We start from the raw sequence: 14,381 nt of genomic DNA, 5'->3' as shown, positions 1-14,381 counted from the left end.
GGCCCGGGCTCTCCAGGTAGCTGCTCTGCGGCCACTGCCCTGGAAGGAGGAGCTGAGGCTGCGGACAGGGACGGAGGGTTCTGCCCTCTCCTGCTTCCTGTCTCCGCGAGGCTCTACCCGCTCTGCCAGGCCAGCTGCTGCCCGAGGGCCCGGTGGGGTGCGGTGGGGGCAGGGCTGGCTCCCCCGGAGCCTGGAGGCCCCTCCCTGGCACTGCCCCTTCCCTCGCGGCGGGAGCTTCCTCTGCTCCCGACGGGCTCCATCTGGTGACTTTTCAGGAACGCGCCCCCGCCCTGGCCGCCGCTGAGCCTGGCTTCCTTTCCCGCGGCTCCTGGGGCTCCCTGGGCCATTCCCACAGGCGGGCAGCTCCCTGAGGGGCTCTGGCCGAGGTGGGTGCCTGTGGGCCCTCCCAGCCTCTGAACCCACAGTCCAGGGCACCTGCGAGGGCAGAGGCCGGAGAGCTGTTAATTGTCCTCCCTGAGGACTGTCACCTGTGATTAATGCCATGGGGGTAGTTGGACGGGGGCATGGAGGGGCCAGGGGGCCAGAGTGGGGCCCTGCTGAGGCCAGCCTGCCCCTGGTGGGTGCAGGGAGAGAGCCTGTGGGGAAGGCCAGGTGGGGGGCCTGCTCGCTGGGCCCCGGACCCCGAGGCACCCGAAGGCCTGGTGCCGGCACTGGGAGGGGCTTCTCTGGGGGAGGCCCAGGCACTGACCCTGCAGCCTCAGAGCGTCCCAGCCACTCATGCCCACAGCCACGGGAGTCCAGATGCTGTGCACGGCTGTGCCCATCAGGAACACTTTCTTCCTCACCGGGTGATGCCAGGACAGTCCCTCCACCCTCCCTGGGGCTGATGGAGGCACCAGGAACCCCGCCTGGAGCACAGGTGCCCGGGGGCCCTGTGGGGCTGGCCCGCTGGCCTGGGGACAGCGAGGTTGGCCATGGAGCCAGTTCCCACCCACGCACACTCCCTGCGTCTGTGCTCAGGCCACGAAAGGGCAGGTGTCCCGGGAGCCTGAGGCCTGCCCCTCGGAGAGACTCCATGGAGGGCAGAGGGCAAGTCTGGGGCATCGCAGTGGCCAGGTGTCCTCCCTCCCAGCTGCCCCCCTCAGCCTTCCCCAGGCCGGGCTTTTCAGACCTGCCAAGCTCCCCCGGGCCAGCCCTGGCTCCCGCGTCCGGGCACTGGGTCCTGGGGCCGGGGGGTGAGAAGCCGACTCACAGGCTCTGATGACATAAAAGCAGTTGGGGGGGAGGCCCCCCCACACCGGGAGGGGAGCTGCTTCCCAGGAGTGTGAGCAACCCGGCGTCTGTGAGGGCCCCGTCCCTCCCCCTTGAGGCCCTGGCCAGCGGCTGATCCGGCTGATCCGTGCGGCCTCTGCCCTCCCGCTTCCCCACCCAAGCACAGATGAGCGCCTGCTGTATGCTGAGCGGGGCCCACAGCAGAGCAAGAGGAGGGTGCGAGGACGGGGGGCGGGGGGGGGGAGGCAGGGCCCACGTGTCCCTCCGTTGCTGGCCGTTCAGGTAAAGTGGACTCGGGAAGCGGCCACTTAAAGGTCCTCCAAAGGCAAAGCAGTTTGGAGGAGGAAGGGGCTGGGATGGGTGAGCAGGGAGGGTGGAGGGGCTGGCAGGGTCAGGGAGGCGGGAATGTGCGCCCCACGCCGCCAGCGTGCTGGCTCGATGAAGGCACCAGTGATTTGGGGTGTGAGCCGTAGTGCACCCCGGTGGGAGGGTCAGCGTGTGAGTGCACCCCGAGAACCTGTGGTGTCCCCTGTGGGTTTGGTTGAAGATTGAATTGATTTCCCAGCCTCCCCCGGGGTGGGGGGGCGGGACGGGCTGAGGTGCTGGCTGCGCTGTGTCAGGACGAGGGCGAGGGCGAGCTCCCTGAAACAACAGAACAACCCCAACGCTCCCGGCTTCAGAGCAAGGGCTCATCCTCCTGGGGCCCCACGTCCTCTGGGGGCTTCGGAGGGAGGAACGAGGGCCCTTCTGCTGGGGGGGCGCCCGAGGACTCCCCTTCCCATGGCCAGGAGAGGGGGGCTCCGGCTGGGATGGAGGGTTGGCAGCAGCCTTGGGGTCCAGTGTGGGGAGGACGGAGGGGAGGCTGCCCCCCACAGGGCCTGGGGATGCACCCGAGAGGGCGGTACCATGAAAACTGCTCTTTGGGCTTCTAGGGCCCGTCTGTCCTGCCTGACATTTACTCAGCCGGGCTGTGGGGCCGCGTGGGCGGGGCCTGGAGCGTCCCTGCTGCTTGTTCGGTCCCCTCCGGCCGCCGGCTGGGCGTCCCCGGCCTCAACCCTCTGGCTGGCTGGGCCGGATTAGCACAGGGATCCGACAGAGGCTGGGCGGGCAGAGGCCGGAGGCTCCCCATCTGCGGACCCTGAGTCTCAGCTCTTTTAAATCTGTCCATAGTCCTGGGCGGGGGGGCTGGCCTGGGGGCCTTCGGACAGCAGGTGACAGGCAGGCCAAGGCCAGAGAGGCTTAGGAGTAGCCCCACGAGGCCTCTGGGGGTGCTGACAAGAGAGAGGGGGGCCTCGGGGAACCCCTGACCTGCCGCTGAGGCGCTGGGGTGCCGGCCGGCCTGCCCCAGGCACCCACCCCTGGCCATCACCTGGGCATGTCCGTCCCCGGTCATCAACCTCCAGCTGGACCAAGGGAGCCTGGCTTGCCTGGTGGAGGCCGTCCTCTGGGCCGGAGGGAGCGTGGCCGTGTCCTCGCTGTGGCAGCTCGGCCCAGTAGGTAAGGGGGCAGGGACCGCCTGCCCCGCCGTGGCCAGAGCCCCCCTCAGTCCAGGGCCAGCGGGGCCAGGAGGTGGTGACAGGCCTGGGCGTGCCCCCAGCCTTAGCCTCGTACCCTCAGGCTCCTCGGGGCCGGGCTCCAGCAGTGCCCCTTCTGCTGCCCCGGGGCCTGGAGGCTGAGTGCGGGCGGGGGGGGAGGGGGGGGGAGAGCCGGGGGACATGCTGGCCAGGTACTTGGGCAGCTCTGAAGCTTTGGCTCAGGGCGGGGGCGGCAGCGCCTGCAGCCTGGGTGCTGGTGCCGGAGCCATGGCCTTAGGGTGCCCCTCTCTGCCGGCCGCCTCCCAACCCCAGGGGCCCGTGTCCAGGCAGCAACCCTGCCCTGGTCCTGGGAGGTGCAAGCAGCAGCCGGGCGCACAGGGGGAGGGTGCGCGAAGGTTTGGATCTGGAGCTGGACCTGTGGCCTCCACGGGAGCAGCGACACCCACTCCACACAGGAGGGCGGCTTTCCTGGACATGCCAGGCAGGGCGCAGGCGCCCGGGAGCCAGCTGGGCGTCGGGAGGGGCGTCCGCCTGTGCCGGCACCGAGACTCCTGCCGGGAGCTCAGCCACCGAGTCTGTGCGTCTCCTGCGCAGTAGCTTTGGGGAGGCCATGGCCGCTGGGGCCAGGCCAGGTGGTGGACGGGACGGGCAGGTCCTGTCTGAGGCCTCTCTGGGGCTGCCGGGAGGGCAGCTGCTGCAGAACCGACATTTCTCCGAGGGCTCTGGCCCCTGAGCAGGGTCCCGGGTGGGATCGGCAATGGGCACCAGCCCCTGGGTCACAGCAGCCCTGGGCGTCGAGCTCGGCCCCTGGTGGGCGGGTGGAGGGTGGTCTCGCACCCACTTTAGCACGTGGGGGTGGGGACGGGCTGTGCGGGTGCTCATCGCGCCCTGTCCGTCCGTCTCCGCCCCCGCCCGTCCGTCCCTGCGGCCGCGTCCAGTGGAGCGCTGCATGAGCGCCATGCAGGCCGGGACCCAGATGGTGAAGCTCCGTGGCAGCGCCAAGGGCCTCGTGCGCTTCTACTTCCTGGACGAGCACCGCTCCTGCATCCGCTGGCGGCCCTCGCGCAAGAACGAGAAGGCCAAGAGTGAGTGTTGGGGGAGGGGGACTCCCGGAGCAGCTGGGGGGGCGCCCGCCCGGGAGGCTGTGACGCCCGCCCGCAGTCTCCATCGACTCCATCCAGGAGGTGAGCGAGGGCCGGCAGTCGGAGATCTTCCAGCGCTACCCCGACGGCAGCTTCGACCCCAACTGCTGCTTCAGCATCTACCACGGCAGCCACCGCCAGTCGCTGGACCTGGTCTCGCCCAGCAGCGACGAGGCGCGCACCTGGGTCACGGGCCTGCGCTACCTCCTGGCCGGCATCAGCGACGAGGACAGCCTGGCCCGCCGCCAGCGCACCCGGGACCAATATCCTGGCAGGGCCGGCCGGGGGCGTCCACCTGCGTGGGGCCTCCCGCCCCGGCTGGGCCGTGCACGTGGGAGCGGGAGAGGGAGGGGGTGCGGGGCTGGGGGCTGGGCCCTGAGAGACCGTGTTGCCCCCTAACTCGGCCCCAAAGTGGCTGAAGCAGACATTCGACGAGGCCGACAAGAACGGGGATGGCAGCCTGAGCATCAGCGAGGTCCTGCAGCTGCTGCACAAGCTGAACGTGAACCTGCCCCGGCAGAGGGTGAAGCAGATGTTCAAGGTGAGGCCTCGGCCGGGGCTGCGGCCGAAGGAGGGCTCCAGGGCCGCAGGGGGTATCTGGGCAGGGGTGTGCCAGGGCAGGGGCGTGTCAGGGCAGGGGCGTGTCTGGGCAGGGGCGTGTCAGGGGAGGGGCGTGTCAGGGGCAGGGGCGTGTCTGGGCAGGGGCGTGTCAGGGGAGGGGTGTGTCAGGGCAGGGGTGTGTCAGGGGCAGGGGCATGTTGGGGGCAGGCCAGCCCTGGGGCTGCAGCAAATGGCAGAGGACACAGCTTGGCCAGCGGAGCTGGGCACTCGGGCCGGGGCTGGTCAGTGAGGAGACCACCCACAGGAGGCTGCACCCCCTTTCCCACCTGATGGGGTGCACTTTTCCTGCTGGGATTCCGGTGCCACCTGCCCTGCGCAGCCTCCTGGTCCCCAACCACCTGGTGAGAAGCTGGGAAAACACATCCTCAGCTGAGCGGAGGCCTGTGCTGTCTAATTAGGGCCTCGTTCTCACTGCAGCCGGGAGAGCCAACACAACCCACACGCAGACACACGTGCACACACATACCCACACAGAGACACATGCTTGCACACACAAGCATATATGCACATGCACGCACAGGCACACACATGTGCACACACAGGTACACATGCACATGCGTGCAGGTGCACATATACGTGTGCACACCTAGGCCCTTGCTGGCACATACATGTACACACATAGACCCACACATGCACACCCACTCACGCAGCCTGACGCTCTGCCAGGTGCAGCCCCTGGCGCCCCTGCTGGGCTCTCATGACAGACGGTGGTCACGCTCAGCTGGAGCCAGGGGAGCAGCCGGCTCAGGGTCTGTGCGTGAATGGAGGGCAGAGAGCAGCATGCTCTCGGGCTTCTGGCTGGGACTTGGGGGGCTTACAGGCCCCTCCTGGGGGCCCAGGCGGGGACAGAGCCATAGGAGCGGGTGGACAGCTCAGGCCTCGGATCAGCCGCACCTGCTCCCTGCCTGCCCACTTCCAGGGGCAGCTCTGTGGTCAGCAGGCCTCCCAGTACAGCGAGGCTATGTCGGGGGCCAGCAGCAGCCTGGCTTAGGACGTGGGGTTCAGATCGGCCACTGAGGCAGGAGAGGAAGCCCCCTATGGATTGGGGTGCGAGTGAGCCCAGGCTCTAGCCCTAAAGGTGCAGCACAAAGTCCTGGCTTGAAAAGGCCCCTTGGGGGCTCCCAGCAGCCCATCCCTGCGTCCCCCCTGTAAGGACACCGGCAACCGAGGGGCTCCCCTCGGCTCACCCCAGGCCTGGATGCGTCCAGGCTTCCACTGGTCACCCGAGGAAGCCCTGAGCGTGGGGACCCTGCGGCCTGGGTCTGATTCTGGGGAGCAGTGAGTGGGGGCTGTTGGCCTGGACCTCAGACCCCAGACCCTGGGCAGCTCAGACCCAAGTGGCCACGGTCCACGGTGGTCGGGCCGTGGAGACAGCCCGGGTTCCTGAGTGGCGGGGCCTCCTGCCCATCGGCCAGCTGCCCTCAGCCGCCTGGAGCCGGGGAGGGAGGCCGAGCTCCGCCAGCCCGGGCAGCTCTGCTTGGCAGTGTCGGCATTGCAATGCCCCGTCCGCCCCGCGGTCGCCCGACCAGAGGGGAGACCGTGCGGAGGGCTCAGAGTGGCTGGGACGTCAGGTCACTGTGTCTGAGACGACCGTGGGCGAGGGCCAGCGAGCCCTCGGGCCTCAGGGCCTAGCAAGCACCGGCCAGCTCCTGGGCAGGTCCTGGGCGGCTCCCAGCCCGGCTGCTGGCCCGTTTGTGGGAAGCAAAGCAGCTGCCCGACCCCAGGGGGTGGGGGCTCTTTCTGGGGCTGGGGAGTCGCTCTGCCCTTTCAGGTCTTGCGGAGCATTTTTATTTAAAAAAGAGTCTTTATGGACTTTTTAGAGAAAGAGGAAGGGAGAGGGATAGAGAGAGAAAAACATGAGTGAGAGAGAAGCATCATTGACCGGCTGCCTCCTGCACGCCCCCAGTGGGGATCAAGCCCACAACCCCGGGCCTGTGCCCTGACGGGGAATCGAGCCGTGACCTCCTGGTTCATAGGTCGACGCTCAACCACTGAGCCACACGGGCCGGGCTCGCAGAGCATTTGTATTCACTGCCGGGGACAGCACCTGGGTGGCGAGCAGGCAGCTGCCCACCCCCTCCCCCATATCCGGCCGTGCTGCTCAGTCAGAGCCCAGTGGACACACGGCCGCCCTGTGCCCCAGACAGACGGGCCTCTGTGCTCAGCTCCAGCCGCCCCTGGAGAGCTACCAGACCGGCCCTGCCCGGAGCGGCCTCTGACCTGCTCTGAGTGTCCTGGCCCCGCCTGTCCTGGCAGCCCTCAGACACCGGGCTGCCCTCAAACCCACACCAGGCACGCCCGGCCCTTGGCATCTGCTGGGCCCCATTGCACGTGGCTCTGGCCCGTCCCAGCCTTGGCATGGGCGCCCGGCCTGGGCACTCGGGTCCTGGAGTGAGACACTGGGGCCCCGCCGGGCGCCCGCCTCAGTGCCAAGCACAGTGCCAGGGAGGCAGCCACCAGGAGCACAGGCCGGGACCCAGCTTTCCCGGGAGCCCGACTCTCGTTGGGGGCGGGATGTGGGGGTGGCTGTGAGCTCCGGGCTCATCAGTGATGCTCTTGATTCAGAGGGGCCCCGGGGACCTGGCCCCACCCGGCCACCCCGCCCGCCTGTGCGGCCACATAAGGGAGCACCAGCCAGCGGGTCGGGCCGGGCGAGCGCCGCTGTCCATGGTGCTGCCGTCCCTCCTGACTGGTCACCTCTGGCCGGTCATGTTCCCTCCTGTCCCCACTGCACCCCCGGGGGGCAAAGCATCATTTTCAGCATTCAGGGTATTTTTAAAAATATGTTTTTATTGATTTCAGGGAGGAAGGGAAAGGTGAGGGAGGGAGTGATAGAAACATCAATGATGAGAGGGAATCATTGATCGGCTGCCTCCTGCACGCCCCTTACCGGGTTGAGCCCAGGACCCAGGCATGTGCTCTGAATGGGAACCGAACTGTGACCTCCTGGTTCATAGGTCGATGCTCAAACACTGAGCCACGCCGGCTGGGCAGCTCTCAGGGTCTGAGCAGCACCTTCTAAGGGTCCAGTTCTCGCCCACGGTAGGGACTCCCAGCCTCGCAGCACCTCAGGTCCTGGCAGCCCTGCCTGTCGCTGGGCACCCTTATCCTCTGGTCTGTCCCTGGCCTTGAGCCCTGGGGCAGGGCAGCACCTGGGCCCCGGCGTCCCCAGGGCCTGGCACCTCAGAGATGCCCCCTGAGCCCGTGCCTTCATGAGGGGCCCACGGGCTTGCTGAGGTCCCGGTGGCCTTGCCCCTGGGGGTTCCCATGGGGGCTGTGTGAGCCACTCTCTGCGAAAGGCCGACAGTGGCCAAGACCAGCGGCCTCTGGCCTCTGCTGTGGAGCCGGGACCCGTGCACGCCATGGCCCCTCTGCTCGGTGGGCATCCATCGTCAGCACAGGTGCCCACGCCAGGGTGGGCGCTGACCCCGGGGGCTGCTGGCTGTCAGCGTGGGTCCTGGGCTGGCTCAGCTGCAGGTTCACCTTGAAAGGCTGGGAGGCGGGAGGGTGAGAGGCGCACTCAGTGGTCTCGGTGCTGAGTCAGAGGGGAGCCGGGGAGCAATCACGGCCGTGACATGGGCAGTGGTGTTGGAGTGCGGAGGGTGGATTTGCGGGGACGACGGAGAAGTGGGGGTGGGGCCCTGGCTGGTTGGCTCAGTGGATAGAGCGTCGGCCTGCGGACTGAAGGGACCCGGGTTCGATTCTGGTCAAGGACACGGACCTCAGTTGCAGGCTCCTCCCCGGCCCGGGACCCGGTCGGGGCGCGTGCAGGAGGCCACCCATCAATGTGTGTCTCTCACATGGATGTTTCTGCCTTTCCCTCTCTCTCTTCCTCTCTCTCTAAAAATCGATGGAAAGGTCCTCGGGGGAGGATTAAAATAAAAGAAGTGGGGTGGGCCCAGGGGAGCCCTGTGGGTGGGGCTGGGGTGGGCGCCGGGACCCGCAGGCCTCGCGTTGCAGGAGGCGGACACGGACGACCAGCAGGGCACGCTGGGCTTTGAGGAGTTCTGCGCCTTCTACAAGATGATGTCCACCCGCCGGGACCTCTACCTGCTCCTGCTGGCCTACAGCGGCCACAAGGACCACCTGGCCGCCGCCGACCTGCAGCGCTTCCTGGAGGTGGAGCAGAAGGTGGGCCCCGGGGGGGGGGGGGCAGGTCCTGGCAGCGGGCACCCCGGCTTCCAGAGGGAGCCCCCCGTGACCACGGCACGGTCTTCAGTGGGGAGCCCCCGTGGGACTAGGCTTCCCCGTCCAGCCTTCCCACTTGGTCCTGTTCCCGCCACGGGGGTCTGGCTGGCTCTGCCCCCTGAGCCCCTGGGAGGACTTGGGTAGCAGCAGGGGGGCAGGTGAAGGGCAGGATCCCTGGGCCCCAGGATCCTCCCAGTGGGATGTGGATGGGCTCTGCTGCACCTTCTCACCCCCGGGCCCTGCCCGCTGCCAAGCCCGCCCCGTCCACAGCACTCAGGGCCCCTAACGCGGCCATGGCGGTGGCCATGGGGTGGGCCCAGCCGAGGGGGCCCAAGAGCCCTTCTCTGATTGAAGGATCCAAGAGCCAAAGCCACGTGACCGCCTGGTCTGCTGGCCACAGTCCTGTCATGTGATGCTGGAGGTGGCCAGCGAGCCCCGGGCAGGGGAGCCCAGGGCAGGGCCCGAGCCACGCCCGCTGCGGGCAGCCATGACCTGGCGTCAGTTCCGGGCGGGAGGCGGAGGCCCAGAGACTGACAGGTTGGCCCGGCTCTGCCCCTTCTCTGGCCCAGATGACGGGGGTGACCCTCGAAAGCTGCCAGGACATCATCGAGCAGTTCGAGCCCTGCCCCGAGAACAAGAGTAAGGGGGTGCTGGGCATTGACGGTGAGTGGGCGTCCCTGTCCCACCGCCACCCCAGGCGGCCATGGGTGGGGGGCGCCGAGGGCAGCCCGTGGGCCCGGCCGGCAGCCTGAGCAGCTGCTCCCTGCTCTGGGGGAAGGGGCCGGGGGGCCGGGGGATCCCGAGACGGCCCGGCACCAGGGCTGAGCCCCCCCACACCCCCAGGCTTCACCAACTACACGCGCAGCCCGGCCGGCGACATCTTCAACCCCGAGCACCACCGCGTGCACCAGGACATGACGCGGCCGCTGAGCCACTACTTCATCACCTCCTCCCACAACACCTACCTCGTGGGCGACCAGCTCATGTCCCAGTCGCGAGCGGACATGTACGCCTGGGTGCTGCAGGCCGGCTGCCGCTGCGTGGAGGGTGCGTGCGGGGCTCGGGGCCCCCCAGGTCGGGGTGCACACCCAGTGGAGGCGTGTTCGTGTGGGGGTGGCCCCAGGAGCCCCGGGGTCTGGGCAGGGTGTCTGCCCTCGGCCCCGCAGGTGCCGGGGAAGGCTCGGCAGGTTGGTGATGGAGCCAGGGACCCCCCCTGTCGGAGTTCACGGCCGCGGGGCTCGGGCAGGGCGGCCGGGAGCTGACCGGATCTCCTGCCTGCAGTGGACTGCTGGGACGGGCCCGACGGGGAGCCCATCGTGCACCACGGCTACACCCTGACCTCCAAGATCCTCTTCAAAGACGTCATCGAGACCATCAACAGATACGCCTTCGCCAAGAACGAGTGAGTGGCCCCGGCCGGCGTGGCTCAGTGGGTAGAGCGTCGGCCTGCGGACTGAAGGGTCCCGGGTTCGATTCCGGTCAAGGGCACGTACCTGGGGCGCAGGCTCCTCCCCGGCCCAGGCCCTGGATGAGGCTCTGGCGGGAGGCAGCCCATCGATGTGTTTCTCTCACATCCATGTCTCTCTGTCTTTCCCTCTCTCTTCCACTCTCTCTAAAATCAATGGAAAATATCCTCGGGTGAGGATTAACCAAAAATAATAATAATAACAAGAAGAAGAAGGAGTGAGTGGCAGAGACTGGCCCCGGGGGTAGGCCTCGAGGGCTCCCCCGCCCCTGCCCTGCCCACCCCTTTCCGGGCTGTGGTTGGAATAGCTGAGCGGCTGCTCCAGGGTCTCTGGCTGAGGATGGGCTGGGCCGGGAGTGGCCCCGGAGAGAGGCCTGTGTGCGGGTGGGGCTGTGTGGGTAGTGCACACGCACACTCACACATACATGCACACACACGTGCACACACATACACGGGGACTGTCAGCGCCCACAGCCGCCTGTCTCCGCACTAATTAGCCCAGCCCTGTGTCCAGACTCCATTCGCTGTCATCAGCGGCGGCCACAGACACTGTTGACAAAATCCCATTTCATTTCTGGAATAGCGGCCGCCTCCCGGTGCCCTTAGCGTTACCTCTGAGTCTAGGCCACGGAGGCTGGCAGCGGGGGGAGGAGGGGTGGCCCCTGGATTGCAGGGGAGGGCGTCTCAGGCGGAGCTGGACACTCAGGGGCCCTGAGGCTGCCCAGGAGCCGGTGCCGTGGGGTCTCAGGACCGAGCTCGCTCCCCACGGGCCGGCAGCCTCTTTGCAGACACAGGTTCTCCCCCTGCCCCCCGGGTGCAGCCCCCTCCTGGCCTGAGAAACGGGGCGATGCACACCTTCGCCTCAAGACCTGTGGCCGTCTCCACATCGCAGGGCTGGCCCATCTCCCGCTCTGCGTGACCTACATTTCCTGAAAGGACTGTGTTGTTTTTCTGGCAAAAATCCAAGTAGAATGTGTGCTTGGTTTAAAAAAAAAATCAAACAACGGAAGAACAGAACGAGCAGCCTGCTGCGCCCGCAGCCCGTGTTCTCCCAGACGCTGCTCTTAGGGGGCCAGTGCCGGGTCCAGGGCAGCCCAGCCGCAGGGTCCGGGCCAGCGGGTCCATCTCCCCGCGGCCGCCCTCGCCTGGCGCCCTTGCCTCCTCCGCTCCGTGTCGAGCCCGACGGCGACCTGGGGCACCTCAGCCTCCTGTTTCCTGGAGTCCCAGCGCCTTTGTCTTCTCCTGGGGCGGGAGCGTGTGCCTTCTCTTTTCTTCCTTATTTTAAAACATATTTTTATTGATTTCAGAGAAGAAGAGAGAGAGAGAGAGAGAGAGAGAATCATCAATGATGAGAGAGAATCATGGACCGGCTGCCCCCTGCACACCCCACACTGGGGATGGAGCCCACAACCCGGGCCTGTGCCCTGACGGGAATCGGACCCCGACCTCCTGGTTCGTAGGTTGGCGCTCAACCCCTGAGCCTCGCGGGCCGGGCCAGTGTGCCTTCTCCACCCTCAGGCCTCCCAGGTCCTCTCACACCTGCCAGGTGCTTTTCAGAGCTGCTGGTGGGCCTCCCGGAGCTGCTGGTGGTCCCTCCCAGATCGGCCGGCAGCCCCGCGCAGCCCGGGCTCCCGGGGAGACCCCCTCACTCCGCGCAGCAGGGCCCCTGGGTCTGCATGGGGGGCCCGGTGCTCCCGCCTCACCTGCCCCTCCGGCCTGGGCCGCAGGTACCCGGTGATCCTGTCCATCGAGAACCACTGCAGTGTGGCCCAGCAGAAGAAGATGGCCCAGTACCTGACCGACATCCTCGGGGACAAGCTGGACTTGTCGTCCGTGAGCAGCGAGGACGCCTCCCTGCTGCCCTCACCACAGGCGCTCAAGGGCAAGGTCCTGGTGAAGGTGCATCTTGCTGGGCCCGACTCAGGGCGGGGTGGGGGGCGGGCAAGGGAAGGGCGGGGGCAGGGCGAGGGCAGGGCCTCACTCCACGGGCTGGGCTCTGTGCACCTGCCCCTGGCCTGGCTCACTCTCCCCATGGTGGCCACACCGTCTGCTCCACATGCACACACAGGCGTCCCTTCCCACATGGCTGCCCAGCCGGCCCAGCCCCACTGCCTGGGGCCCCGCACACGCTTGCGAAGCCCTCCCCGTGCCCCTGCGGCTGAACCAGCCCCCACGGCCCCCCTCCCCCAGGGCAAGAAGCTGCCCCCCAACATCAGCGAGGACGCAGAGGAGGGCGAGGTGTCGGACGAGGACAGCGCGGACGAGATGGACGAGGACTGCAAGCTCCTCAATGGGGATGTGAGTGGGGGGCGGGGGGGTGGCCAGGGGCGTGTGCTGGCCACTGGCTGCTGGGCACACACACGACCCCAGACCTCGGAGGCCCCTCCCACCGCACTGGAGCCGGGCCCCCAGCCTGTGACCGCTGGGCTGGCCGCGCCGTGGCCTGACCTGGTTCCCGTTTCTGAGCCACGTCTGAGGCGCTGTCCGCGCAGCCTGCGCCCTCGGGCTGCCCGCAGCAGGTGGGGGGGGGGGCGCTGGGAGCACCCCGTCCCCTCACCGCTCCCACCGCACCTGCGCCTGCCTGGGCTCCGCCCCGGACGCCCCTCCTCGCCTCTCTCCAGCCAACCCCAGCGCCCGCCTGGGTGCCCGGGGTCCTGCCCGCCTCCGGGCAGCGCCAGCCCCAGTGCTGAGAACTGAGTGGGAAGAGCCAGCCCGCCCAGCGGGCGCCGGCGGTCACCCCCACGGGCGCTGCCCCTCCTCACGGCAGTGTTGCCGCCGGCTCAGGGCAGCGCTGGGCGGGGTTGGGCCGAGTGGGGGCTGAGGAGCAGGAGGCTGTGCTGTGCCCCCCCCCGCCCCCCAGCCTCTAATGAGCACCTCCTGTCCCTGGGCCCTTCCAGGCCACTCAGGGCTCCCAGCGGCCACCGCGGGTGTGAGGCCGGCCTGGCATCCAGCCCCACCTATGCCCAGAGGCCCACAGCCCAGGCCCTGCCCTGGGGTCAGAGCTCATCAGGGCCCCTGGGGACTGCCCGGCCCCGGGCTCCGTCATCGCTGCTGCCCGAGGGGCTGGGCTGATGCCAGGCTGGCCTCTGGCTGCCGCAGGCCTCCCCCAACCGGAAGCGGGTGGAGCACATGGCCAAGCGGAAGCTGGACTCCCTGATCAAGGAGTCGCGGATCCGGGACCGCGAGGACCTGAACGACTTCGCGGTCTCCGCGCTGCCGCTGCCAGGGAGGCCCGGGCACAGGGCCGCGCGCAAGAAGGTGAGCACCTGCCGGTGTCAGCGGCACGTGCAGACACCGTGTGTATCCGTGCACACCTGCACACACGTGTGTATCCACACACACCCACACAGCGCACACCTGCACACACGTGTGTATCCACACACACCCACACAGCGCACACCTGCACACACGTGTGTATCCACACACACAGCGCACACCTGCACACACGTGTGTATCCACACACACCCACACAGCGCACACCTGCACACACGTGTGTATCCACACACACACACCATGCACACCTGCACACACGTGTGTATCCACACACCGTGCACGCCTGCACACACACATGTGCACGCCTGCACACACATGTGCACGCCTGCACACACCTGCACATCACCGCATTCACACCTGCACACTCACACACATGCACACATGCTCACCTGCATAGGACCACAGCCTTCCCCATGTTACAGTGGGTAGCTGAGTGCCAGTTTGCCCCGTTTGTGTGGCTGCTCTGTCTCCCTGCCCCCGGCCGCTCCGGGGGGAGCCATTTGAGCATTGCCTGGGGCTGGGGGCAGGCCCTCCCACTGAAGGGCCTCCTGAGTGACAGGGAGGGACCGGCCGATCTCAGGGCCAAGCCCATCCCGGGGGGCAGGGCTGCCCAGAGCCCCCACAGCCTCGTGGGAAAGGGCAGCTGGGCTCGGAGAAGTATCCTCGGTGACAAAACAGGGGAGGGCTGTCACAGCAGGCACGAGGTGCGGGGGTGCCAGCCTGGGTCAGTGAGGCTGAGCCGTCGGGGTCCCTGGGGGGGTGCGAGCACTAAAGCAGCAGCGAGCCCCTCCGGCCGTGTGGGCAGGGCACTGGCCTCAGGCAGGTGGGGTGCAGACCTGTCTCAGGGGAGCCCTGCCCACCCCGTCTCAGACCCCACTGCCCTGCAAGCCCGGCGGGGAGGGGAGGCAGCTCCCCGCCACAGTG

At 68.0% G+C, this 14,381-nt stretch overlaps 1 protein-coding gene across 5 annotated transcripts in view; it reads left to right on the top strand.

Moving 5' to 3' along the window:
- Positions 1-14,381, top strand: part of PLCH2 (phospholipase C eta 2) — a 47,890-nt gene that overhangs the window by 24,008 nt on the left and 9,501 nt on the right. For all 5 annotated transcript variants that reach the window (XM_036307466.1, XM_036307463.1, XM_036307464.1 and 2 more), the window contains exons 3-12: positions 3,707-3,853; positions 3,930-4,173; positions 4,322-4,451; positions 8,492-8,662; positions 9,289-9,382; positions 9,563-9,766; positions 10,001-10,121; positions 11,912-12,083; positions 12,375-12,482; positions 13,284-13,442. In XM_036307466.1, coding sequence (XP_036163359.1) covers positions 3,707-3,853; positions 3,930-4,173; positions 4,322-4,451; positions 8,492-8,662; positions 9,289-9,382; positions 9,563-9,766; positions 10,001-10,121; positions 11,912-12,083; positions 12,375-12,482; positions 13,284-13,442 — 1,550 coding nt within the window. The remainder of the gene's footprint in view (positions 1-3,706; positions 3,854-3,929; positions 4,174-4,321; positions 4,452-8,491; positions 8,663-9,288; positions 9,383-9,562; positions 9,767-10,000; positions 10,122-11,911; positions 12,084-12,374; positions 12,483-13,283; positions 13,443-14,381) is intronic.

The sequence above is a fragment of the Myotis myotis genome, unplaced genomic scaffold, assembly GCF_014108235.1.
Source record: "Myotis myotis isolate mMyoMyo1 unplaced genomic scaffold, mMyoMyo1.p scaffold_m19_p_48, whole genome shotgun sequence".
Taxonomy (NCBI): Eukaryota; Metazoa; Chordata; class Mammalia; order Chiroptera; family Vespertilionidae; genus Myotis; species Myotis myotis.
The sequence above is the reverse complement of the archived record's forward strand: the minus strand, read 5'-3'. Positions and strand labels throughout refer to the sequence as shown.